The following is a 24,793-nucleotide window of genomic DNA, read 5'->3' as shown; positions in this document are numbered from 1 at the left end:
AGATTATCCAGTTTGTCGCACAGTCAGGCAGTTGATAGATTCTCACAGGAGCAAATTAATAAAACAAGGAAAATTTCCATTTAAAAATAAAAATATAGCTAGGACCAGAGATCCCAGCTAAGAACTAGGTCCTTACTACCGACTAGGTAGAAAAAAAGCTGAATACCTATAGCAGGAAGTGAGAGTATACCCCCCGGAACTGCCCCATAGGCATACTCAAGCTTTTCTCTGCCTAATGTCCTACTCCTGTAGCATAACTCTACAGTCATGAAGATGAAGAGCTGTGTCCATCAATGAACGAAAGAGAAACTTATTTTACCCACTGTATATGTATGTATGAATGTTAGTTCGGTACCTTAAAAAGTAAGCCCCATGAGGTCAGGGACTGATGTGAATGTACAATACGTATGTAAAGCGGTGTAAATTGACAGCGCTATACAAGTGCCTGTAATAAATAATAAATCACAGGCTGATTGTACTCAAGTCGATCTATCGACTAACCAGCATGTCAGATTTTTACCATGCGATTATTGCCAGCAGGCATAGCCGTTAGCAATAACTATTTCTGTGTTAATTCTGGCCAATGAAATGAAAAAACACCCAAGAGCTTGATGCCTGTAAAAGCTCCCAAAAGCTTGTAAAAGCTTTAGACACTTTTACTGCAATAAAAACTCTGCTGGCTTCTAGGAGAGTTAAACGTCCTCTGTGCATGACGCCTTATAATTCAGCACTTTTAACAGATGTAGAGAAGACTGCAGATAGACTGGTAAAAAAAAAACTTATGTAGGAGGATTGGTTTCATCTCTGTATCACCTTAGGCCAGTCACTTCTATGGGTATATGTAAGGGTTTACAACCACTTTAAATTTTATGTACTGTACTCTTAAAAGCCAATTTTGTAAGCAGAAAAAATAGAATTTTTGTAAGAACTTACCGTCAAATTCTCTGACAGTCGCTGCCTGACAATCGCTGCCCGTTCATACAGCCTTCACTGGTGGGTAATGGCGCCCTCTACAGGAGTAAGCTAGGCAGTTAATGTTAATAAAAAACTTTTCTATACTTAGACACACCTCTAGGGGGCTGACCCCAGCCATTATCCTGATCCAGTTAACACTGGTCCTCAGTTTGTAGCAAGCAGTACCGGAAGGCAATAACCCCTAGATCCAAGAGCCAGAGGGGCGGGGGCGGCGACTGTCAGGGGACTCAGAAAATAATTTTACGGTAAGTTCTTACAAAAATTCTATTTTCCCTTACGTCCTCTGACAGTCGCCGCCCGTTTATACAGCCTTCACTAGTGGGACGTCCCAAAGCAGTGTAGGTGTGAGGGGTAATGAAACAACCAAAAAACCACCCCAGGAAGAGACAGAAAAAAATTACGTCTCCTCAAAACAACCGCCATACTCAAAACCGCGCGGCCAAAGGAAGCATCCGAGGATGCCAGTACAGCAATCTACCAGAATGTTGAGAAAGTGTGCGGACAACCAGGTCGCTGATTTGCACACCTAAGCCACAGAAACCTAATGGCGAAAACGCCCAAGAGGCACAGACAGCTCTAATAGAATGTGCCATCACAGGGAAAGGAGGAACCTGACCCTTGATTTAATAGGCTTGAACAACCGACTATCAGTTCCATTGAAAAAATGGTTGCCGTGGACGCAGCCGAAAAAACCTCCCGAGGCCCTTCGGGAAGGCTAAACAGGGATCAGACGTCCAAAAAGACGCCGTGGCAGGCAGGTAAACCCTGACCGCCCAAACAACATACAAGGAATGCAAGGCAAATTCCTTGGGATGCTTGGGCTTCGCACAAAGCGAAGGCAGAACCATATCCTCATGGAGGGACACCACCTTGGGGAGAAGATTGACTGGGTCGCAAGACCACTTCATCCCTATGAACAACCAGATAAGGTGAACAGCAAGACAGAGCCGCCAATTCAGAAAACTCTGCGAGCAAAGGAGATAGATACCAGAAAGGCAACCTTCTGAGACAACACAGGCAGAGGAATGCTGTTGCAAAACGGACAAAACCAAATTCAGGTCCCAGGGAGGCAAGGAAGCCTCCCACGGGGGAGACAAATGCCACACCCCTGAAATAAAGGTGCGAATAAAGGAATTCTTCGCTAAAGGACGTTGGAAAAGAACGGCCAAGGCCAACAACTGACCTTTGATAGTGTTTAGCGCCCCAAAAAACAGTAAAAATCCCCCACAATGTCAGTGTGGTTTACCACATGCTGCTCAGTGCAAAGAAAGGAGGGGGGAGTGACCTCACTCCCTACAGGCCTATGCCCGCCCTGAGCCACAGGAAAATGATGCCTAATGAAAGGCAATGGGAGGAATCACAGGCAAAATGGCCGCTGCCCTTACTAGGCGTTTGCCCACACCCAAGATGGCGCCCAATCTGTGCCAGAACAGGGATCTAAAATGGCTGGTGCCCTTACAATAAGCCCAGCCAGTCTGCCCTCACCCAAGATGACGGCCACGCTAAACGGTGCCCCAGGGAGGGAGGGGAACTTACCACACTAGCCAGAAGGGGGATACCACAGAGACCACCAGCACTGCCATCCCCTAAGAGTGGGCCCACAGAACCCCCCCCCCCCCACAGGACCCAGTTCCAGGGACAAGGGGGGTAGTAATACTCACCAGTCCAGAAGAAGCGGGCATCACTCTGATACGGGAGACCTCCCTCCCTGAGTGGGGGTGCCGTCAGCCAGGGAGGGATGCTAGGAACACACGGCGTTCCGGCGTTGAGACACCCTTGGCGAAGATGGACCTCTGCAGGCTCGTCCCCATCCCAAGGGGCACTGTCGTGCGCGGCGAGGGCGCACCAGTGACCTGCGACGCTCGTTGGCAGGCTGGGACTCCATAAGGATCGATATTATCCAGTGCGAGGCCCAACTCTGCTGTCACTTGTAGTCCTCCAGGAAAACACCCTGACTAACTAGCGATAGTGAGAAACAAAAAGCTATGTTCAAAAGAAAAAAACATTTTAGGAAAAAAATAAACAGACGCTAGGTCCCAGCAAGGAAGAACTAGCCTACTCCTGACGCTAAGCAGCATAAAACTGAGGACCAGCGGTAACTGGATCAAGACAATGGCTGGGGTCGGCCCCCTAGAGGTGTGTCTAAGTATAGAAACGTTTTTTATTAACATTTCTAACTGCCTAGCTTACTCCTTCAGGTGGCGCCATTACCCACTAGTGAAGGCTGTATGAACGGGCGGCGACTGTCAGAGGACGCAAGAGAAATAAAGATACTAGCTCTTCATACTGTACAGTAGATGAGTTACCATAACTCCCTTTTCTTATACAATGCATTGTCTTTACAATACATTACACTGTACATTAAACAGAAATGGTTGGTTATTGCAAAGCCTTTTAAAAACAAAAACGCAGAAGGATTTACCTTGTTCTTTCAGTTTTGGAAGCAATTTGTCCAGTACTACCATTTTGCCACTATTGGTGACCAAGTGCATATCTGTAGTGTATGGTGGGCCTGGTTCAGCACCATCAAAGAGATAAGGATGATTACAACATTTTCGCAGCTGCATTAGAATGTTCAAAAGTCGCATTTTATCAGTCTTCCCTGAAGCATTCAAAATGTCAATATCCTTCATCAGAATTTTTGTATACCTAAGGATAATAAAAACAGTTTTGGCAATTTAATGGTGGTATAACATTTAGCTAAATGTAATTTCAATACAAATGTGGTTCTGTTTTTTATAGCTGTATTTCAGCCTTGCCTTTGGTTCTGGACAGGCTCCTCTGTAGTTTTTGATTTCTCCCAATATGCATTATAAGCAGCAAGATGGAGCTCACTTCATTACCTGGCTCAAGGATGTCCAGCATCATCCACTTTTCTCCCCATCCCAACTCTCCTTGACGTTACCTTTTGTTCGCTGGATTTCATTTCCATAATTTAGGGAGGTTTAGAATCACGTTGGCATTACCTAGGGCAGTCTGCATGTAAATGCAGCCTGCTCTAGGAATACTTTCTCTCTAGAATGACATCCATCAAAGAATTTTATTTGCCTAACTTAAGAGCCAGCCCACTGCTTGCACTAGCGCTGAGTGCTCTTCAAGAGTACAGAGGCAGGGTGCTGCGATTGTTTTTTTTTTTTTTAGAAGCTACGCACAGCACCCTGCTGGCCATTCACAAATGCCACAATCTGACTGCACCGCATAGAGAAAACACAGAAATCCAAAGATGTCATCACTGGGGAACAGGACACAAAGCAGATAAGTAATCGTTACAAACAGGGTCATGGACCACCTTCAGGTAAATGGACACCGACAAAAAAAAAAAAAAAACACAAGAAGTCCCCGCCCAAGTATAACCCCTTTCTTAAACCCTTGATAAATAAACTGAAAAATCCAATAGGTAGCTGTGTGATCATTCTTTGATCACTCAGGAATCACAAAGAAAATCAGATAGTCTAATGATGAATTCAGGTAAATTTTTACAGTACAAAAACACATCTAAAGTGTGGCTAGCCCGGGAGCACGGCCAGGCTGGGCATGTGAGTGGAACAGCCTCACAGAGCTCCCGACTAATATCCTGCTACTGATCCCGTCTCCGGCTGTTGATCCGGGCGATATAGGTATTCTCTTCAGCGCAGCCAGAGGAATCCATCGCCACCCTCCTGATCTGAAGACCCGAGGAGGCAAGGGAGAGCAGACAGTCCTGGAGATTCAACATGCACTGCCCAAAGGAACACCACAAGGCTCTGAGAAGCACAAAGACACAGGCAGCAAAGCAGGTAAGGGTCATAAAAAAGATGCTCCCAGAGACATGCTCTACTTAACACAAAAAAAAAAAAAAATCACAGAGGTGCAGGGGCAAGGCTCCTCTGCAGCCCTGGAGGAAGAAGCTGACCCATCCCAGTATATAGAGAGCATGGGACTGAGCTTGACACCATGTCTCTACCCAACAGTGGTCAGCAGACAGGCACTGCAGATATGATAGAGCAGCCCTCAAATTTTTCACTCGCCTGCTCGCATTTTGCGAGTGAAAAATGATTGAATGTGAGCAAGGAGAGGAAGAAACAGAACACTGTCTGGACATGCAGGGGTGGGCAGTGTCCATATCTGTGATGGGGGGGGGGGGGCACTAGGAGCTTCTGCCTTCACCTGCCTGACAGGAGTGAATGTCATTCTCCCTCCTGTTATTGCAGCAGCACAATGCGTGATTTCTGGACTCCTCGGTTCCAGCCACTTATCTCTCCTGCAGCCGTTGATCACTTCTCTCCTAGTTCCAAGCTCCCCCCCATCCCCTGTTGGTTCATTCTACTCGGCCAGGTTACTTTCACTTTGTCCATCTCCTCGCACTTGTCTTTATCTTCCCTGCACAATCGTATGTCCTCTGTTCACATTAACCCTTCATATACTATCTCTTTCAGCTGTCCATAAATCTGTACTGTATGTCCTGCAGCCTCTGGTCCCAGCTCTGAGCATTCCAAGCAGCCATTTAGCTGACCCTGTCCTGTCCCAAAATACAGCCTTAGCACTTTCTCTACAGCCCTTCTCTCTGCTGTTCATTAACATATATTATTACAACCCAGACCCCCCAGCCCCCCCATATTCACTCTCTTATCCCTAATAACTGGTGAACTGTGGTTTGGCCAGTGTAATTGTATGTGCGTTTTACCTGGATTTTAGGTGCGTTTCTATTGAATTTCTATTACAAAGTACGTTTTCATGAAAGCGCTTTAAAGTCCTGCATGCTGCATCTTTGATAGGGCTTCAGAAAATGCACTGTGTAATAGAATTCAATAGAAATGCACCTAAAATCCAGGTAAAACGCACATACAATCACACTGTTGTTAATATTTATTTGTGCAACTTCTGCAGTCGTGCAAAAACATTTAACAGTGTTATTTTATAAAATAATTTTTTGAGGGCGCATTTAGGGGCAGGGTAGGGGTTAGGTGGGGCAAGTAGTGGCGAGTAACCCTTAAGGCCTGGCTAGTAGCTCAGGACTTGAAATTTTGAGCCCTGTGATAGAGGGAGAAGTACAACCTACTACAAGTCAAATCTTACAAGCTGTACAGCATTGCACTGCTTCAGTTAACTCGGTCAAGGAGTGCTTAGAGGGCATGACAGAGGAGGTGGTGCTGCTTCGACAAGACCTCCAGAAGATGAGAAAGAACTGCTGAAGGCCGCATCAGTGATCTTGAGGACAAAATACCTCCACTGATTGCAGAAGCCAGCACAGCCGCCGGCATAGCCACTGCCACAAGTGACAAAACTGATATTGGAAATAGTCTTAAATGAAACTATGTTCGCACAGTTGGGCTGCCAGAAAAGGTGGCGGGTCGTGCCCCCACAGAATTAGTAGAGAAATGGCTACAGGATCTATTCGGGAAAAGCCCTTACCCCACTGTTCGCTTTTGAAAGGGCACATTGTGTTCCTGCTAGGGCTCTCCCAGGCAACGCACCTAGGCTAGTCCTGGCATGGATACTACACTACTGCAAGAGAAAATCTTAAGGCTAGCAAGGGAGAAATCCACCACACACTACAATGGCACCAGAGTCTTTTTATCCTGATATGTCGGCTGAGGTGCAGAAGCAGCGAGCCTAATTCAAGGAGGTCAAGCAACGTCTCCAATGCCCTTATTTGCCAGGCGCACTTTATCAACTTAGCCAGGGAAGCTGCTGACTGGCTGGAAGTCAATGAGCCCTCTTTGTGGTAGGCACAGACAACACTGAAACCTGAGACAGTTTCCTTGTTCTTCCTCAAGAAACGGGCGCATACCTTTGATTCAGTGGTTCTGAAAGGTGCTGCACTTTTTTACTGGAGTCACTAAATTGTTGCTATGTTTACCGATGAGCTCAAATGGAGGCAGCCCCTTGTAAGGGATTGTGAAAAGCTCTCCGAGATGCCTTTCCACCAAGTGTGAACGCACCCGATAGGTGTTGTCTGTTGGCAAGCTTTGCCTGAAAGGCACCACTACAAGTTAGGCCCCTTTCACGCTTATGCGACCTAAAAATCACACGATTTTACCGCGATTCTAAATGGACTTTAAAAAAAATGTCTTTGGACCTTAAAACGCATTTAAATCGTGCCAAAGTAGTGCAAGGACTACTTTGAAGTCGTTGTGACTTGAAGTTTTTAAAAGTATAAAGACTCTAAAAAGCATGAAAAACTTCTCACTTAGCATGTCCATGAAAAGGGAGAGGGTATATATTTCACAACCCACAGACAAGGCCTAATCAGCGTGGCTCGCAGCACAGGATACCCTGACAACCGATTAAGCTGAAAAAAAAAAAAAAAAAAAAAAAAAAAAAATTCTTTCCTAGGTAACCTTTATGAAGAGGGGGAACAGACTGGTCGTCTGCTTGTACCTGTATATTGGTGGCTATTTGTGTGGTTGGATTTATGTATTTGGGATAGACCTCTGGTGTTCGTCTGTCTTCCAGCCAGGGTCCAATCTGGGTTGAGGAGTCATGGTTACTTTCCATCGTCTGTGGGATTTGACGTCACTTACCGGAAGTAAGTCTCTACAATGGAGGAAGGTCCCGTCACGTGTGTGCCGCATTACCTACATTGGTTTGGGGACCAGTGTGATTTTTTATTTTTGAAGTTGCGGAATGTAGCTGGTAAGTGGATTTACTCCCACCAATGAAGTTGACTTTCCCTAGTCAACATCTATTCACTGGTCCATTTTCACCATTCACCTACATGTGTCACCACCCACAAATATAGACGACAGATTGACATGTCTGATTTTGAATGCTCCCCCTGGGAGGCTTGTGAGATTTATTCTCGTGATATGCACGTTTGATTGTGGCAAGTTTGGCACCTATATGGATATCTCGCATGACCTTAATGTGTTTGTTGCAGTTAGACTTTGGTATTTGCTTTGGTTTATTTTTACATATTTTTTTGGTACACTCATACTGTATGTATGTATGTATGTATATATATATATAATTGATGTGATATTGGAACTCAAAGAGTAGGGGTGTATTTTATTTCTATCTTGATTTTTGGTAGTAAGGTATCGAATTGTATGAATATGGCACTTTTAAATGTTTCACTATTTATGCTCATCAGATAATCTATCTTTATGATGGCAACCTCAACCTCACCCAAAATCTTTGATTCAATATTATAGACTGATAATCAAATCGTAGATCTTGAGCTTTTATATCCTTTAGGCAAGATGTTGACATTACAACGTTTTGTGGATGATGTTTTAAGGTAAGACTTATTTTTAGGCACAATGTTCTTTTCTCTTTTAGCCATCTGTCCCAAGACACCGAAGAAAAAATAATATTCACAGGAGGCCGCATACTGAGGCCCCTTGAAGAGGGCTGCCCCCTGCACAGGGGACGCCGACTGAGGGGATGTTGACTGAGAGGCCGCAAAGAGGGCCACCGACTGAACACGCAAAGGGGGGGGGGGGATCGCCGACTAACACCCCTCCAAGGAGGCCGCAAAAGAAACCCCGTAAGAGGGTTCAACCCACTGCTGATGCGGGTAGTCTCAGTCCAGCAGAGCCGTGGGAAAAGCAGGAGCCCTACAGCTAAATGGTGGCTACTGCTTCCGGCAACCAGGACCACCCCCAGTCCAGAAGGAGGTGCCCGGCTCGGCTGCATGGCCTAGTAGGACACAGCCTAAATGTTTTAGATGCCTGGCCACGTGTGCGCTGGTCCACAGGGGACTGGGCCCGACAGAGGAAGCGGAGGAGAGGGTGGATCCCCTAATGGAAAGCGGCGACTTCTTCCACCCTCACTGGGGCAGCCCCACACAGCGACCCGGCATAAATTACCAGAGGTCGGACCACGTGGTGCGTGGAAACGCGGACGCCAGGTCACCCGCCCCCCCAGCTGTACGAGCTGCAGCAAGTGAGCCCAAGGGACAGCCCCCCCCCCTTATTAAAATCTCAGAGTGAAGGGGGGGGGGGCAGTGTGCCCATAGGTACCTAGGCCAGGGGGGGAACAGACAACCTGGGCATGCAGCATCCCCAGCAACCCCCCCCCCCCCCAAGAGCAAAGTGCAGTCATGCCAGCTCACAGCCTCACCCCAAGGAGAACCTGCACCCCACACCACATCCAGGAAAGGAGTGGAGGGGGTCCCTTACTTACCAATTCACCAAAAGCATGTGGGTAACACCCGCACAGACAGAACCTACTCGCCACTGAAGTGGGGAGGCTGTCAGCCAAGGCAATACTGATGCGGACAAACGGCGCCCGGTCATGTGTGTTCCTGTAAAGCGTTTAACTAGCTGGCCGCCCCGGTCCAGAATGGTGCCTGTCGTGGCAGACCCAACACGTAGCTAAAGGTCTGAGCGCGGTCACTGGCCAGGCTGGGGTGACCTCCTGGATCTAGGTTATCCAGCCAGTCCCTGAGCCTAGCTGTTGATCGAAGATCACTGCAGGAAAATATTTCATCAAAAAAGCTAACAAGAAAACTGCAGGTCCCAGAGCCAGGTCCTTACTCCTCACTAGGCAGAAATAAAACAAGTGTATGGCAGTGAAGGGGATGTATACCAGCTAGGACTGCCCATAGGCATAGCCAAATTTGTTTTTCTGCCCAATGTCCTACTCCTGTAAAGTGCAATATAACCCTATGGTTCTGAATATGGAGCGCTGTGTTAGTCATCGAACGAAGGAGAAAAACAGATTCATCTATCCACAAACAAGACACTTGGAGGAACTTCCCCAGCCTGACAGAATACATTGATCAGTTGCTACAACCGCTAAATCAGAATTATCCACTCCTTCCCCATCCTCTGACCAATGAAGCCAGAAGCAACGTGTATTATATAATTTCCGGTATCCGTTGTTTACCAGTCGTTACTGGCTAGGTAAGCATCTGTTCAAACCGATCTTTGTTTGATCAGATGCTTTTAGGGCAGAGGAGAGGTCAGGGGTCTAATAAACCCTAGATTTCTCAGTAAAAGGTACCAGTCACTGCCCATGCTATCAAAAGATTTATTTTCATACATCACGGGACACAGAGCCATAAATCATAACATATGGGTTATATAGCCACCTATAGGTAAAGGACACTGGCAACCAACCAGAATTGATGATCCCCTATATAACCCCTCCCATACAGGCAGTACCTCAGTTTTTTCGCCAGTGTCTAAAAGGTGAGGGTCGCTGTGGAGAGGTACTTAACATGTTTGCTATGTTTCAAAGAAGAAAGAAGATTATGCCATCATACCCCAAACAAAGATCACTGGATCTAATGGGTAAGCCATCGGATCCATCTAAAACAGTAAATGGACTAAAAGGATGGTCCCTGAGCCTCGGGAAGCAGATACAAGGTTTTGCCTGTAAAACTGTCCTCACCGTTGCTGTGGAAAACAAGAAATTAATTCTTCAAAGCCATTTTGTTCTAAGCAGCCATCTTGCCACCTCATCGGGAAGAGTGAATATTGGATTCTTGCTTATAGCAGTTTCCTGCGGCTGGACTGGAATGAGTCCATTTTAAATATTTACACAGCAAATAAAAACCTTAAAAGGTTAAAAATTGCAAAATTGTAAATATTTTATGCACTGTTCCCTTTAAGATTAGAGACTTGTGCCAAGTGGATTTCTGCTTGTATTAACATTGTAGCAGGTTAAGTCCCCATTCACACTAGCGCGACTTGTCAGGCGACTTGGTCGCCTGACAAGTCGCGGTGGGTCGCCTGCCATTGATTAGCACAGGACCTGTTCTAATAGGAGAGACACAAGTCGCTCCGACTTAGAAAAAGGGTCCTGTACTACTTTGGGGCGACCTGGAGGCAACTTGCATTGACTTCAATGATATGAAGTCCGTGCATGTCGCGCCGAGGTCGCAGTGCACGCTGTGCAACGCGACTTCACAGGTCGCCCCAGCAAGTCGTGTCGCCCCTGTGTGAATGGGCTCTTATGCAAAGTATGTTTAAAGTTTGTTTAAAGCATATTGTTACACTGTTTACCGAGCTATTGACCTGAAAGGTTTCAGCTGTGACAAACAAGATTCAGCCTAAACTGCTCTCTCCCCCATTTGTTGTGTTAGCCCTGGAGCATAAGTGTTCGCCTCTGCTGGATCGCGTGTCTATGGCGTACGCCTATTCTTCGCATTTAAGTACAGGCAAACGCTGCGTGATGGGCGTGTTCTAATGCGATTTGGCGTGCACATGGGCGCCACGCACCACGCCGCACATGCATAAAAGGGCACGTTCTGCAAGGAACTGTTTCCAACACACTAGCCTCTGTCACAGGCTGAAAGGGACACAGAGCAGCTGGGTTGCATGAGTCACTGTGGGTGTATGTTACTGGCACTAATCGGTCCGGTATCTTAGGTACCAGTGTTGTGTGCATTAGGCTGTATAAGCTTGGCACAGACCTTGAGTACACTTTAAAGATAGTACCTTAAGTTTGCCTTACTATAAAGCAATGTCTGCCCAAAAAATGGCTGGAGGGAGCACAGTTGGAAAGGACACTATGATGCCACTGTCAGGCCCTGAAGGTTGTGTTTCCACTAGGTCTACTCCTCCTGATAAGCCAGAGGCAATTTGCCAATCTGAGCCATTACGATTGTCAGGCACAGTAGCTACTTCGTGTAATTCTGCCACAGCCTATGTTACCAAGGATGATTTGGCATCGGCATTATCCAGCCTAGAGGGCAGGATTACTGACATGATTGCAGCACCACATGGAGCAAAGAAGAGAGTTAAATCCCCCTCTCCTGAGCCGCCCCCTGAATCAGTTCAGGATTGGGCAGAGGATGTTGAAGATGTAGCTGAGGGTGACCCCATAGAAGGTAAAGCTGAAAGTTTCACTTCTGGGGAGTCAAAGGAAGCTCTATCAGCCTCTCAATCCCAGAGATTGTTTATCCAGTCTCTTGCCGAGATGTTCCGGGCTGAGCTAAAACTAAGAGACTACTGAAACCTCTTTTTCCTCCCTAGGCTCACTGCACCATGCTCAGAGTCCTTGGTTATTTCCCATGCATCCACTCTTGGAGCAAGAAGTGTATAATGACTGGGATCTTCCGGATAGGTGGTTTGTTCCTCCTAAAAGGTTTTCATTGTTATATCCTATGGAGGATACATTTTCTAAGAAATGGAAAATTTCCACTGTGGATGCAGCCATTTCTTCGGTTACTAAGAATTTAACCTGTCCTGTGGATAATGCCCAGGTTTTTGAAGATCCAGTGGTTAAGAAGTTGGAATCTTTATTGAAAGCCTCCTTTTGCGGTTGCAGGTTCTGCAGTGCAACAAGCAGTAGCAGCCATTGGAGTGTGTCAGTCTTTGAAAGACCGCATAAAGCGAGTGTCCAAGACAGTTTCCGTCTTAAGGAGAGTCTGTGGAAGATCTGTCAGATCTAACCTCGCACTTTGTGTTTCGCAGTTGATGCTCTTACGGACTCCATAAGGCAAATGTCACGGTTTGCTCTGATGACAGTGCATATGCGCAGAATCCTTTGGTTACAGAGCTGGTCTGCGGAATTACCATGTAAAAAATTACTGGCTAGCTTTCCCTGTTAGGGAGAACACCTTTTTTTTGGTGATGATCTGGGTAAGTATATCTAAAATATCTCAGGGGGGGGAGGAGAGTACATTGCTACCTGTAAAGAGGAGCAGGCGTCCTCCCTTTAAGATCCCCAGCACACAATACCAATAATGCTTCCAGATCCAGGCAGTGGCCTCAACCGTCTGCATCTGGACCCAAGCCTTCGGGGCAAGGACAGAAAAAGCCCTGGGCTCAGAGATCAGCCGCCCAAGTCTTCCTCTAAGCCCTCTCAGCGAAGGGGCGCGCCCACTCGCCTGGGTGTGGGGGGGGGGGGGGATGGGGGCTGTCTCCAAACATCATAGGCATTAAACTTGTGTAGATAATGAATATATTCTGATGTGACACACCAGGTGTTTAATGCAATGTATTTTTTTTCACTTTGCTTTTTGTGGCCATAATTATGCCTTGTACTTTTGTGTGTGATGGGCAGTCGCTCACTAGGGATGGACAGTGCAGCAAGGTGGGGGCGCAGCAAGGTGGGGGGGATAGGAGATCCAATGACAAAAAGTAACATATGCCACCTTGGGCCCCTCCGCTCAGCAGAATCCACTTTCTCAGCGGGGATCTCTCTGCTGATCCCCGCTGAGCAGGCGGATGACAGGTCCTGTCCACTCTATGCAGACACAGCCCATTCTCCTCTATGGGGCAATCGGATGGAAACGGATGGTCTGTCCATTTCAATACGATGCCATACAATCCGATTCACCGGACGGATGGAAAATAGAACCACCATCCGTCTGTTTTTAGCGAACAGGATCAGATGGCGGTGGGTCGCCACTCCATAGAGTAGACTGAAGGGTCTGATCAGGTCTGCCTGAAAAACTGACGGGCGGACCTGATCAGACAGCCTGTGTGAAAGGAACCTTCGGCTGTGTGGATGTGGCAGGGCAGGGAGATGATGGAAAATAATAAAATTTATTTTTGGGGATTTTTTCTGGAGGAAGCTACTGTCCAGGGGAAATGGTCTCGGGTTGAGAGTCCTCTCCACATCAACATTTTGGAAATTCCTGCAGTCAGCTGGGCTCTGAAATTCTGGACGCCTAGACTTCAGGGTCACCCTGTCAGGGTGCAATTCAGCAATGCCACGGTCGTGGCTTAAGTCAACCATCAAGGAGGCACAAGGAGTCTTATCAGCCCAGAAAGAGGTGGATATTATCCTGTCCTGGGCAGAGAAGTTTGTGCCATGCCTGAAAGCAGTGTTAATTCCAGGAATAGAAAACTGGCAGGCAGATTTCGAGCTGTCAACAGATGTTTCCGGGGGAATGGTCTTTACACCCGAGATTTTTTCAAATGATCTGCCTACGCTGGGGGGTCCCAGACGTAGATCTGTTGGCATCCAGGTTCAACAACAAATTGGAGAGATTTGTGGCCAGGACCAGGAAGGAGTATTTCCTGATCTATGCCTTTCCTGCGGTACAGCCAATAACGAGTTTGTTGCGCAGGATCCAGCTGGAGGGGAAACCAGTAATTCTGGTAGCTCCGGCTTGGCCGAGGAGAATTTGGCAAGCACAAATCCAGAGGTTGGCAGTGACGAGGCCCTGGGTCCTTCCACTGCGGTCGGACTTGCTCTCTCAAGGTCTGATATTCCACCCTGCTATAACGTCTCTAAATTTGACGGCTTGGCTATTGAAGCCCTAATCTTGGAAGAGCAGGGTGGGTCTTGCCCCGCAGTTCATACACTGATAAAACGCCAGGAAGCCAGTCTCTAGAAATATTTTTATTACAGGGTCTGGAAATCCTACCATGCCTGGTGTGAAGCCAGGAAATGGCATCCCCGCACATATATTATGGGGAGAATTCTATCCTCCCTGCAAGCAGGGGCTGATATGAAATTAGCCCTGAACCCGATTAAAGGGCAGATTTCAGCTTTTTTTTTTTTCTCCAGGAACCGATCGCTTCCCATTCGTTGGTTCAAACCTTCGTCCGGGAAATATTGCGTTTGCTTCCACCAGTGAAGCCACTGTTGTGTCCTTGGGTTGGTTTGGTGTTGGCAGTTTTGCAAAAACAGCCTTTTTAACCTCTGGGGTAGGTTCCCCTGGTTCTTTTGACCAAGAAACTGGTCTTTTTGATTGTGATAACTTCGGTTAGAAGGTATTGGAACTAGCAGCTCTTTCTTGTAAAGAGCCATTCTTTTAAAGATAGTGATTTTACGTCCTCACCCAGATTTTTTGCCCAAGCAAGTGTCCGCCTTTCATTTGAATCAGGACATTATACTACCTTCTTTTTTTCCCCAGATCCTCACTCAGAAGAGTAAAGGTTATTGCATTCCATTTATGTAGTGTGTGCACTTAAATTGTATTTACAGGAAACAGCTCAGATTCGCAAGACCGGGAGCTTGAAGGCCACAGAAATGGGGTAGGCAGCATCTAAATCTAGGATTTCCTGTTGGATTTGCCAGGTTATTACCCAGGCATATGGTTTAGTAGGAAAGGTTCCACCTTTTCCTGTAAAGGCACATTCAATCAGAGGAGTTGGTGCCTCTTGGGCACACCACCATCAAGCCTCTATGGCTCAGATTTGCAAGGCCGCAACCTGGTCGTCGGTGCATACATTCACTCGTATCTATAGAGTGGATGTTGGGACCCAGGAGGAGTCTGCTTTTATCCGCAGTGTACTGCAGGCTGCGGTGTAATCCTTCTGTTAAGTGTCAGATGGCGGTATTTTTTGGTGTCCCCCCTCCCCTCAGATGCATTGCTTTGGGACGTCCCATATGTTATGATTTATGGCTCTGTGTACCGTGATGTACGAAAAGAAAAATGGATTTTTAATTCATACTTACCTGTAAAATCCATTTCTTGAAGTACATCACGGGACACAGAGCTCCCTTCTTCTATGGGGTCTTTTATTGCTTGCTACAAAACTAAGGTACTTCCTGTATGGGAGGGGTTATATAGGGGGTTATCAATTCTGATTGGCTGCCAGTGTCCTTCACCTATAGGTGGCTATATAACCCATATGTTAGGATTTATGTGTTCTGTGATGTACTTCAAGAAATGCATTTTTCCGGTAAGCATAAATTAAAAATCCATAAAAAAAAAAAAAAAAAAAAAAAAAAAAAGATTTAACAAAATGGTTAAAAAAATAGAATCAAAAAGTCATGTCCCTGACCCCCACAAAAATGCACATATAGGCCTGGCATGTATATGTAAACAGTGATTGCATCAAAAATGTGGGGTAGCTCTAAACTGGTAACCTGTAAAAGTTTTTTTTTTTTTAAACAAAAAAAGAGAACTTTAACTGCCAGTTCAGATATATGCAATGCGGGAACCCTGCGAACCAACTGCAGGTTCCTGCATCACATTCAAATCGCAGGCAGTTCACACTGCCATATGCGAATCGCTGGGGGTGTCAATACAAAGTTAACGACACCCCCCAGATCAATTTTGCATATCGCAGTGCGAACTGTAAGTTTGGACATGAATCGGATTGCATTAGTGTGAACCACCATGTGATCCGATTCTGCTGTGGACCCAAAAAAGGCTCCTGTGCGTGTTGTGTCCTAATCCGATGCAATTTCGGCCATACAATCTGTATGGCTGAATTTGCATCGCGCAGACATCGCATGTGATTCTCAGAGCAGTGCGCTCCGAATCACATGCAATGTCTCATCACTATAGTGGGAACCGGGACTAAGTTCTGCAGAAAAAGATTTCAAAGTAACGAAAGTTCGGAGAAAACTGATTTTAAAGTAACGAAAAACAGCAACTAGGGTGACCTGCTCTTAGGCCACAGCAGTGACCTCAAAGCAGGCCAGCCCACACAAAAACATGCAGTACAAGCAGAAAGTCACAAAGACTGTTTTCACATTCACAGAAGTATGAGCCCTTGTCAGTAGACCCCGAGGGATGAAAAAACTTCTTATGATGGGGAGGAGGGGGGCCCACATCTGCGACAAAGTTCCCTGCCCTTAGTAGCCTGCGAAAGAAAAGTACTTTCCCCTTGAGACCTTTAATGTAATCCAGGGTAGCTCCAAACAGGCAATCTCCTTGAAAGGGGAGATCAGTCAAGGCCTTTTTAGAAGCCAAAAGACACGCCGAAGGACCACTGCCGAAACAGAGAGCCAAGCCACAAGGGAAGCTGCATCCAAAGAGGCATCACAAACTGCAGCACCTGGACCAGCTGGTCCACCAGCTCAGTAAAGGCGGGGGGGGGGGGGGGGGGTTCACCCTTTAGGTCACAGAGTAAAAGCTTATTTCACTCGGTCAGAGTTTGCAACACCAGGCCAATTGTGAATACTGGCCTCAGTTCCAAACCAGCCAGAGTGTACATATTGCGGGCCACAGCCTTCGCCTTCCTGTCAGCTGGATTCTTAAAGGTCGAGGAATCTTCAACCGGAATCGTGGTTGCCATGTGCAATCTGGAAACCGGAAGGTCCACCACCAGTGGAACGGTCCACTGCTTAATAAGGTACTCCTCATAGGGGTAACGCCTAGTAAATAGTTTAGGGACCCCAAGGGGACGTTTTGGTCGTCCCCACTCTTTAGCGACAATTCTGTCAAAACAGGCAGGGAAAACACCTTTGCTGCTCTGGATGTGCCAAAGGGAACCTGCTCCTCTGTCGCAGCTGTGTCCTCCATCTTCAAGGTCTCACGCATAGATACAATCAGTGCTTCCACCAGCGCCTTTTCGTGTGCAGTTACAGATGTGGAGGAATCATCCTCACTATCTGAGGATTCCGGGCGCGTGGTCGCAGACCAGGCAGGGTGACCCACGTCCACGGCGGCCGAATCAGATTCAGGATGTGATGAGGAAGGGGCATTGTTTGCTAGCCCGTCGCCCTGCCCCCACCCTTGGAGGTGGATCAAACCACCCACAAAGCCTCTGCATAAGTTGGGGGGGGGGGGGGGAGATGAAAGGGGAGGTGCCTGACAGGAAGGAGGGGAACCCAGGGGTCCGACCGTCCCAAGGAGGGGCCCACGTCCACCCTAAAACCCTCCAGGGGGGACAGCTACTCACCATAACAGGAACCAGGCGGGCGCCGGTCCAGATAGAGAACCCCTCCCCATCGAGATAGGGGGGCTTTTGGCCAGGAGGAACGCTGTGACTCAGGTCGAGACCCAGTTGTATTGACCTCGCTAGGCATTTAACGCGCAGGCCATGTGGGCTATGTTGTAGCCAACCTAGCGCGGAGAGGTCTGTGCACGCCTGCCACGTTCAGTAACTACGCCGTGTAACATGTTATATTTTACCAAACAATTGAGTATTATATTGTGTGCACTAAAATTCATTAAAGTCTTTTTTTTTTCCAGAAAATTTGTATTGGATAAGCGGCTTCACAAATGTCATGCAACAGCCACCATTTTATTCCCCAGGGCCTCTGCTTTCAGAAAATATATTCCAAGTAATTTTTTGGCAAAAAAAAAACCTGATTTTAACATGTATAGGAGAAATGTCAGAATAGACCCAGACTGGAAATGGTTTAAGATTTTCTTCTACTGCTGTTAACTCTAACATAGAAGTTAAAGGATCATATAGAAGTTAAAGGATCATAACAAAACATATCAGAAGAGGACAACGGAACCATAATTGAAGGAAACATTGAGTATAAGCAATAATACAGAAACTTACCATTCCCTTTGCATCTTACTAAGGCCAATATAGATTTTAACTTCTTTCTTGGGGGGAAGGCTTTTCTCCACATCAGCCTTAATACGACGGAGGAGGAACGGCCTCAACACCTACAAACAAGTGGTAATTGTTTACAGAATTTCACAACATAAACGTTAAGGGGAAAACCCTATACTTTCCGTAAGCCAGTTCAGGTTTGTATTTAGTTTGGCGTTCTTGCAGTGTTGGTTACCTTAAAGCTGATCACCACCTTTAAGCTCTTTTTAATGAGTTCATTCAGTCCAAGTTGGCCCAAACTAACTAGTTACTGCACTTACAGGTGTGCTTGCGGGGCGTGCTGTAATAACTGTATGCTCTGGCGGTGGGATGGGAAGTTCCGGTCTCTCTCCCTGCTAAAAATAGAGTTGGGCCAAGCGTTGCTCAGCCATTCACGTGACGCATTGTATGAATAAATACAAAATGCTAACACTGAGGTGGAGAGACAGACCGATGACGTCACAATCTCTGACCTAGCCAGTCAGAGAAAGGTTTCTATTTATTCATAAAATACAAAGCCTCCCATGAATGGCTGAGGGGTGCGCAGCTCAATTCTTTTTTGTGCCTGGAGTGGTACAGGAAGCTCCCATTCGAGTGGCGGAAGAGTGTTGTATACTACATGTAGCTAAGGCTACAGTTAATACAGCACACGCAGCAAGCACACCTGTTGGTGTTATAAATCGTTTGGACCAGCTTGGCCCAACAAGCTATTCAAGAAGGTGGAGATGAGCTTTGAAGAGTCTACTCCAAAAGCTGCAATTAAAATTGTTAGATGCCAAAGAGTTAAATCACCAAAATATTTTATACCTCTTGAGGATACTAACATTTCAAAAAACTGAATTTTTGTACTTTCTGTAAAAGCCATTTCTTGCAGTTCGTTGAGACACCATAATGTTGGGTTATACTACACCACCTACAGGGAAAGAATGGAACAAAATTCTGCTCAAGAAAGAACTGTGAAAGCCGAAGAGTGTCTGCCAGGGGTCTGAGCAGTTCAGAGTATTACATCCATCTGGATCAGTCCAGAGATATGAGGATCACCAGAATATGCACTATCTTGAGCTGGTTGTACTGATCGCATAGAGCCAACAGAGCTTCCGGACACAAATCTGTCCTGTTTGTTGTCCACTATAAGGACCATTCCCCAAGTAAAGGCATTGCTAGCTGAGGTAATCTGCCTACCTTTGCTTGGGATGTAAATGGTGGAGAAGGCCAGAACATACAAAAAAAATATATAGGGGGTATAGGTATACCGGCTGTGAGTCAACTACTTAAAAACATATTGGTTTTTGCATTTAAAGTTTACTAGTTCAAACTCAGCTGGTGTGAAGAAGCCCTTAAAAGCTTTTCCTAAGGAAAACACTGGATTGAGTTGTGTGTAGGGTATAACCTAGATACTTCAAGCAATAAGTCAGTTTAAGTGCTGATATCTAAAGATCCAGGACCCAACCAAACCACCATAAAGTCTTGACAGGTCAGGTTCTGTTGTCAGTCAGGATTTGTGCAGACAGTTCCCTCAACAGGAGGTCATCCAGATCAACAATGGACATACATCTAGGAGTAAAGCAGGGTTACACAGGGGCCAACAAAATGGTGAATACTTGAAGTGAAGAACTGCTAAGACACAGCAAAATAAAGGATTTGCTGAAGTGTTGAAAAACTGGGGAAATGCATGTATACATCTTTGGTGTTGAAAAAAGAATATACTTCCTGACGGAGGGAGGCTTTGACAGACCTGGTTGATTCTATACAGAACCTCTAGGGTCAAAATACTTTAACGGTAAGGGATTAATTTCCACTTCTTGATGGGGCCTAAAACACAGGTGTTTTTCTCCACAAAAATGGTCAAGGCTTTAAGATGGGACAGATCCACAAGTGGCAGCCCAATTTTTAATTCAGTCTTTCTCAAATGGGTACAATTCTGCTATTTATAGGGAGTGACCAAGCTGTCAGGGTTCTTCCAAACTGTATAAAGGTCAGCCAGAATTACCAGGTGCGCCAGAAAGAATTTGGCAGTTTTAGGGACCCTAGAGTCTAAACTGAGGAAAGCAGAGGTAGAAGCTGCAGTCTGGTCATAAAATTTTAAAGTGGTGACAGCCATGTCAATAGGAGCGGAGATGGTCTCCAAATATTGGAGAAACAGCAGAGGATAGCAACTTCACTATAGGGTCATCAGATCGAGCCTCAGCAGCTGAGAGCTGACTACAGTTATTTAAAAGGTAAATCCTGCATAACTGCTGTGAAATCCTCCTGGGAGAAAGCTGAGGGGAGGCCCATGTTCAGTGGAGCTAAATAAAATCAGAGGACATCATAGATTGCATAAAGGACACAAGTCCAGATTGTCCGTGTCAATCACTTCCGAATGCAAAGCAGGCAGTAGCAGGACCATTTGTGATCGGAAATTAGAGTTACCATGGAAAACTGGACAATTCCCAATGTGTCAAGGATCAGGCAACTCCCAGTGCTCAGCACACATGGCCTAATGACAAAGTGAATGTTCAGAAACAGGGAAACACCCTGGGGATGTGTAGGTCTCTGGATGCAGAAAACACTCTGCAGCTAACATGGTAGGCAAAGGTCTCAGATGCTACAATGCCGTAATCATCCAGTCCAGCATTCAATGACAATACTGACAAACTGCCATTCTGGATAGCTGCATATAACTCAGCAGCATGTTGTAAACTACAATGAAGAGAAGGGAAAAAAAAAGGGAGGTGCTACTTTCTACAACAGAGAGAAAAAAACGTTTATCCTAATGGACTTCAGCAAAAAACTGAGGTGTTCTGGGTGCAAGGCGGCTTATAGGGCTGGCATCATTTGCCTAATCCTCCTGTAGGCAGCAGTGTAATCCAACATTCAGAGAAATAAGAAATCATAGGCATTACAAAAAACGCTCTAATCCAGGGATGTTATTTTGTAAACTTTGGCAGCAATATACTTATGCAGGTAGCTTAATACTCTGGAAGCAGATCCAAACATTAGTTGACCCACAGATGTCAAAGTAGGCATTGTCAAAAGCTGTCTGGCTACCGCCAAAGTTTAGACATGAAGATCTCTGGAAACATATTACAATGAGCATAATTGCTTCCACCTAGAAATTTTACAACCCTTATCACAAAAGTTCTGTAAAAACTGTAGAAATAAGCAAGATATTAGGGCTGAAACTAATCGATAACTAATCGATTATAAAAATAGTTGTCAACTATTTTTATAATCGATTAGTTGGTCAGCCAATTAGTTGTCCTGCATACAGAATGCATTATTGGTTTACATTTCAGAAAATACTAGGGCTGAAACAACTAATCGACTAAATCGATAATAATCGATAATTACAATCGTTGTCAACGATTGTCATTATCGATTAGTTGTGCTGCATTCTTGACATTCCCCGACTGTCAGCAAGCTCTGTCTGCTCTGTGAAGCTGCAGTGTGCACTCACTGTCTGTCTCTCTCATAGCTTGGCACTTCCGTGACCTCCCCCCTCCCTCCTTTCCTCTCTGCCTTCTTGCTGAGTCAGTGAGGGAGTGAGTCATATCGAGCTGAGGGAGAAGCAGCAAAACGTGAGTGCCGAGCTTAGTACTAGTTACAGTGTCCATTCCATGCAATGCAGCCCGCCAAAAACAGAATAAAAGCTTATCCAGATAAAAGAGTTAATATTCCTTATGAAGTGCAATATTATAATAGAAAAATGCAATATTATAATAGAAAAATAAGTGATTAAAAACGTCCATATAACACATATAGGGGGTCTTTCTTTGCTCCCTATTTCATATCTATGGCTGACATGGACGTTTTTATTCACTTATTTTTCTATTATAATATTGCACCTTATAAGGAATATTAACTCTTATCTAGACAAGCATTTATTATATAATTTACAGTATATAGCAGCTTAATTTAAAAAAAAAAAAAATGGATTTTTGTAAAATCTTACCGTAAAATCCTTTTCTCTTAGCTCATCGACAGACGTAGTCCTCGGTGATACACCACCTTCGGGTTATGTTACCTCCGCAGGAGCAGGACTAGACAGGAAATTAAAAAGCTCTGGCCACACCCTAGGGGCAGTCCCAGAGGGTATATCCTCTCTCTCTCTGCCTCAGCAAATCAGTTATGTGAAAAAGCAGTGCTTAGAGAATTTAACCCAACCCAACTCCAAAACAGAGGGGCGGGGACTACGTCTGTCGATGAGCTAAGAGAAAAGGATTTTACGGTAATATTTTACAAAAATCCATTTTTCTCTAGCGCTCATCGACAGACGTAGTCCTCGGTGATACACCACCTTCGGGACGTCCCAGAGCAGTATCACAACTGAGGGGTGGGAAAATGGAAATCAAATCCCAATCTAGAAGGCCCAACCGGTGCCAACTAGAAGTTTACAATGCTCATCCTTAATGATGAGACTCAACAAAAAAATTTTCAAACAGAAAAAAACCCTCGAGGTAGACCACCGGTCTCCTCAAATTGCGGCCTGCAAAACCTTGCGGCCAAATGAGGCATCCGCCGATGCCGTCACATCAATTTTATAGAATTTTGTAAAGGTATGTACCGACGACCAGGTGGCCGCCTTACATACCTGGACCACTGACGCCTGATGGCGAAAGGCCCAGGAAGTACTGAGCGCTCGAGTGGAGTGCGCCCTAACAGGGAACGGAGGACTCTGACCCTTAATAGAATAAGCCTGTACCACCGTCTGTCTAATCCATTTGGCAATGGTTGCGGCAGATGCAGGCAAACCCTTTCTGGGGCCATCCGTGATCACAAAAAGTGAATCCGTCTTACGGAATGATTCCGTAGCTTTCAGGTATACCCTGATTGCCCGAACCACATCTAAGGAATGCAACGCATGTTCCCGATGATGCTTGGGCTGAGGACACAAGGAAGGTAGTACAATATCTTCATTCAGACGAAAATCTGAAACCACCTTAGGAAGAAAAGATGGCTTAGGATGAAGTACTACCTTATCCCTATGAATCACTAGGTATGGGGACTGGCATGATAATGCAGCCAGTTCTGACACCCTGCGAGCAGAAGTAATAGCCACCAAGAAGGCCACCTTCTGGGATAAAGTAAGCAAGGGAATCTCCCTGATGTTTTCAAAAGGAGGTTTCTGTAGAACCGACAAAACCAAATTAAGATCCCAGGGCGGTAAGGGCGCGCGGACTGGAGGAGCCAGGTGCCGCACCCCCTGGATGAAATTCCGCACCAAGGATTTGGTAGCTAACGGCTTCTGAAAGAAGATTGCTAATGCTGAAACTTGACCCTTGATGGTGCTCAAGGCTAGCTTCTGCTCAACCCCTTGTTGCAAAAAGGCCAATATTCGAGACACCGAATAGGTACGTGGAGGAAATCCTAAAGATTCGCCCCACGCAATACAAGTCTTCCATGTGTGATAATAGACTTTGCTGGAAGTCGCTTTCCTTGCTTTAATAAGGGTAGGAATGACTGAAGTAGACAAACCTCTGTCCTTCAGTACTTGGGTCTCAATGGCCAGGCCATTAAAACCAGCGACTGTAAAGCACGAAGGTAACTTGGTCCTAGAGACCACAGACACTCCCAGAGACGAAGTTCCCACGGAACGTCTGCGACTAGCATGTCCAAGTCGGCCAGGCCGGCTTGAGGAGGCCAGCCTAGAATTTCTAGGACCACTGGCGCTGATTGGATCTGAACCAGGCGTCCCTAGAGCTATCTGGCCCCGACCATCCGAGAAAGTCTGGTCGTTTTCTGTTTCCACACATTTATCAGATACCTGATAGTTATCAGGAAGGGTGATCTTTTCTGGTTGAACCTCAGGGACCGAAGTCACCCGACTAGAGGCTACTTGGCCTATTTGGTCAACCAGATCCGATTCCTGTGAGGTATCGGGACTAATCTTAGGAAAGGGTAAAGGAAAAGATCTATTCAGGGAACGGTAACTACCGCTTCCTGTGGTACTTAAATGTTGGAAGGGAAGAATCGCACCGGTAGTAGTGGTTGATGCTCGATCTGATGTCCTGAATACCGGTGAAAACGTCCCCCCACCCTGAAACCGGGTGGGGGCGCACCTTCAGGCTGTGTACTCCTTTGCTTCGGGTTTGGCTGGGTTGGTCCTCTGCTTGTCCGACCAGCCCTTCTTGAATCCTCCTGGAGGAGTCTTGCCTTTCCCGCTAGTACCAGCCGGGCGCCCTTTATGGGCGGTAAAGAAAGGTCCTCGCTTGTTGCGAGGTCCCTTAGCTTTTGCAGCCTGTGGCAAGAAAGTGCTCTTGCCCCCAGTGGCATCCTTAATGATTTCATCTAGGTTGGCCCCAAATAGACGATTCCCCTGAAAAGGGAGATTGGTCAAGGTCTTTTTGGAACCTAGGTCAGCTGACCAGCATTTTAACCACAGCACACGTCTGAGGATCACTGCTAACTTAGATGCATGCCCTAATAAGGGAGTTGTGTCCAAGGCTGCGTCACAGATAAACCGTAGCCCTTGTATGATCTGTTCCATCAAATCAGATGTCTCCTGGGGAATATCTTTTCCCCTAAGATCTTGGCGTACCATTTTCGCCCATTCCGTAAGTGTCTGGGAAACTAGACCAATAACAATTACTGGTCTAAATGCTGACCCTATCAGAGAAAAGATAGTGCGGGACTCTGCTTCTATCTTTCGATCCACCGGATCCTTAAAGGACGAAGTGTCCTCCACTGGAATAACCGTGGCTTTATTCAGCCTGGAAATAGGCGGA

At 46.1% G+C, this 24,793-nt stretch overlaps 1 protein-coding gene across 1 annotated transcript in view; it reads right to left on the bottom strand.

Moving 5' to 3' along the window:
- Positions 1 to 24,793, bottom strand: part of SMARCA5 (SNF2 related chromatin remodeling ATPase 5) — a 166,567-nt gene that overhangs the window by 62,080 nt on the left and 79,694 nt on the right. The window contains exons 10-11 of the mRNA XM_082273714.1: positions 18,051 to 18,160; positions 3,398 to 3,624 (exon numbers count right to left, since the gene is read on the bottom strand). Coding sequence (XP_082129840.1) covers positions 3,398 to 3,624; positions 18,051 to 18,160 — 337 coding nt within the window. The remainder of the gene's footprint in view (positions 1 to 3,397; positions 3,625 to 18,050; positions 18,161 to 24,793) is intronic.

This window comes from Pelophylax lessonae, assembly GCF_965119305.1.
Source record: "Pelophylax lessonae genome assembly, chromosome: 1".
NCBI lineage: Eukaryota > Metazoa > Chordata > Amphibia > Anura > Ranidae > Pelophylax > Pelophylax lessonae.
This window is presented reverse-complemented; position numbering and strand designations above follow the sequence as displayed.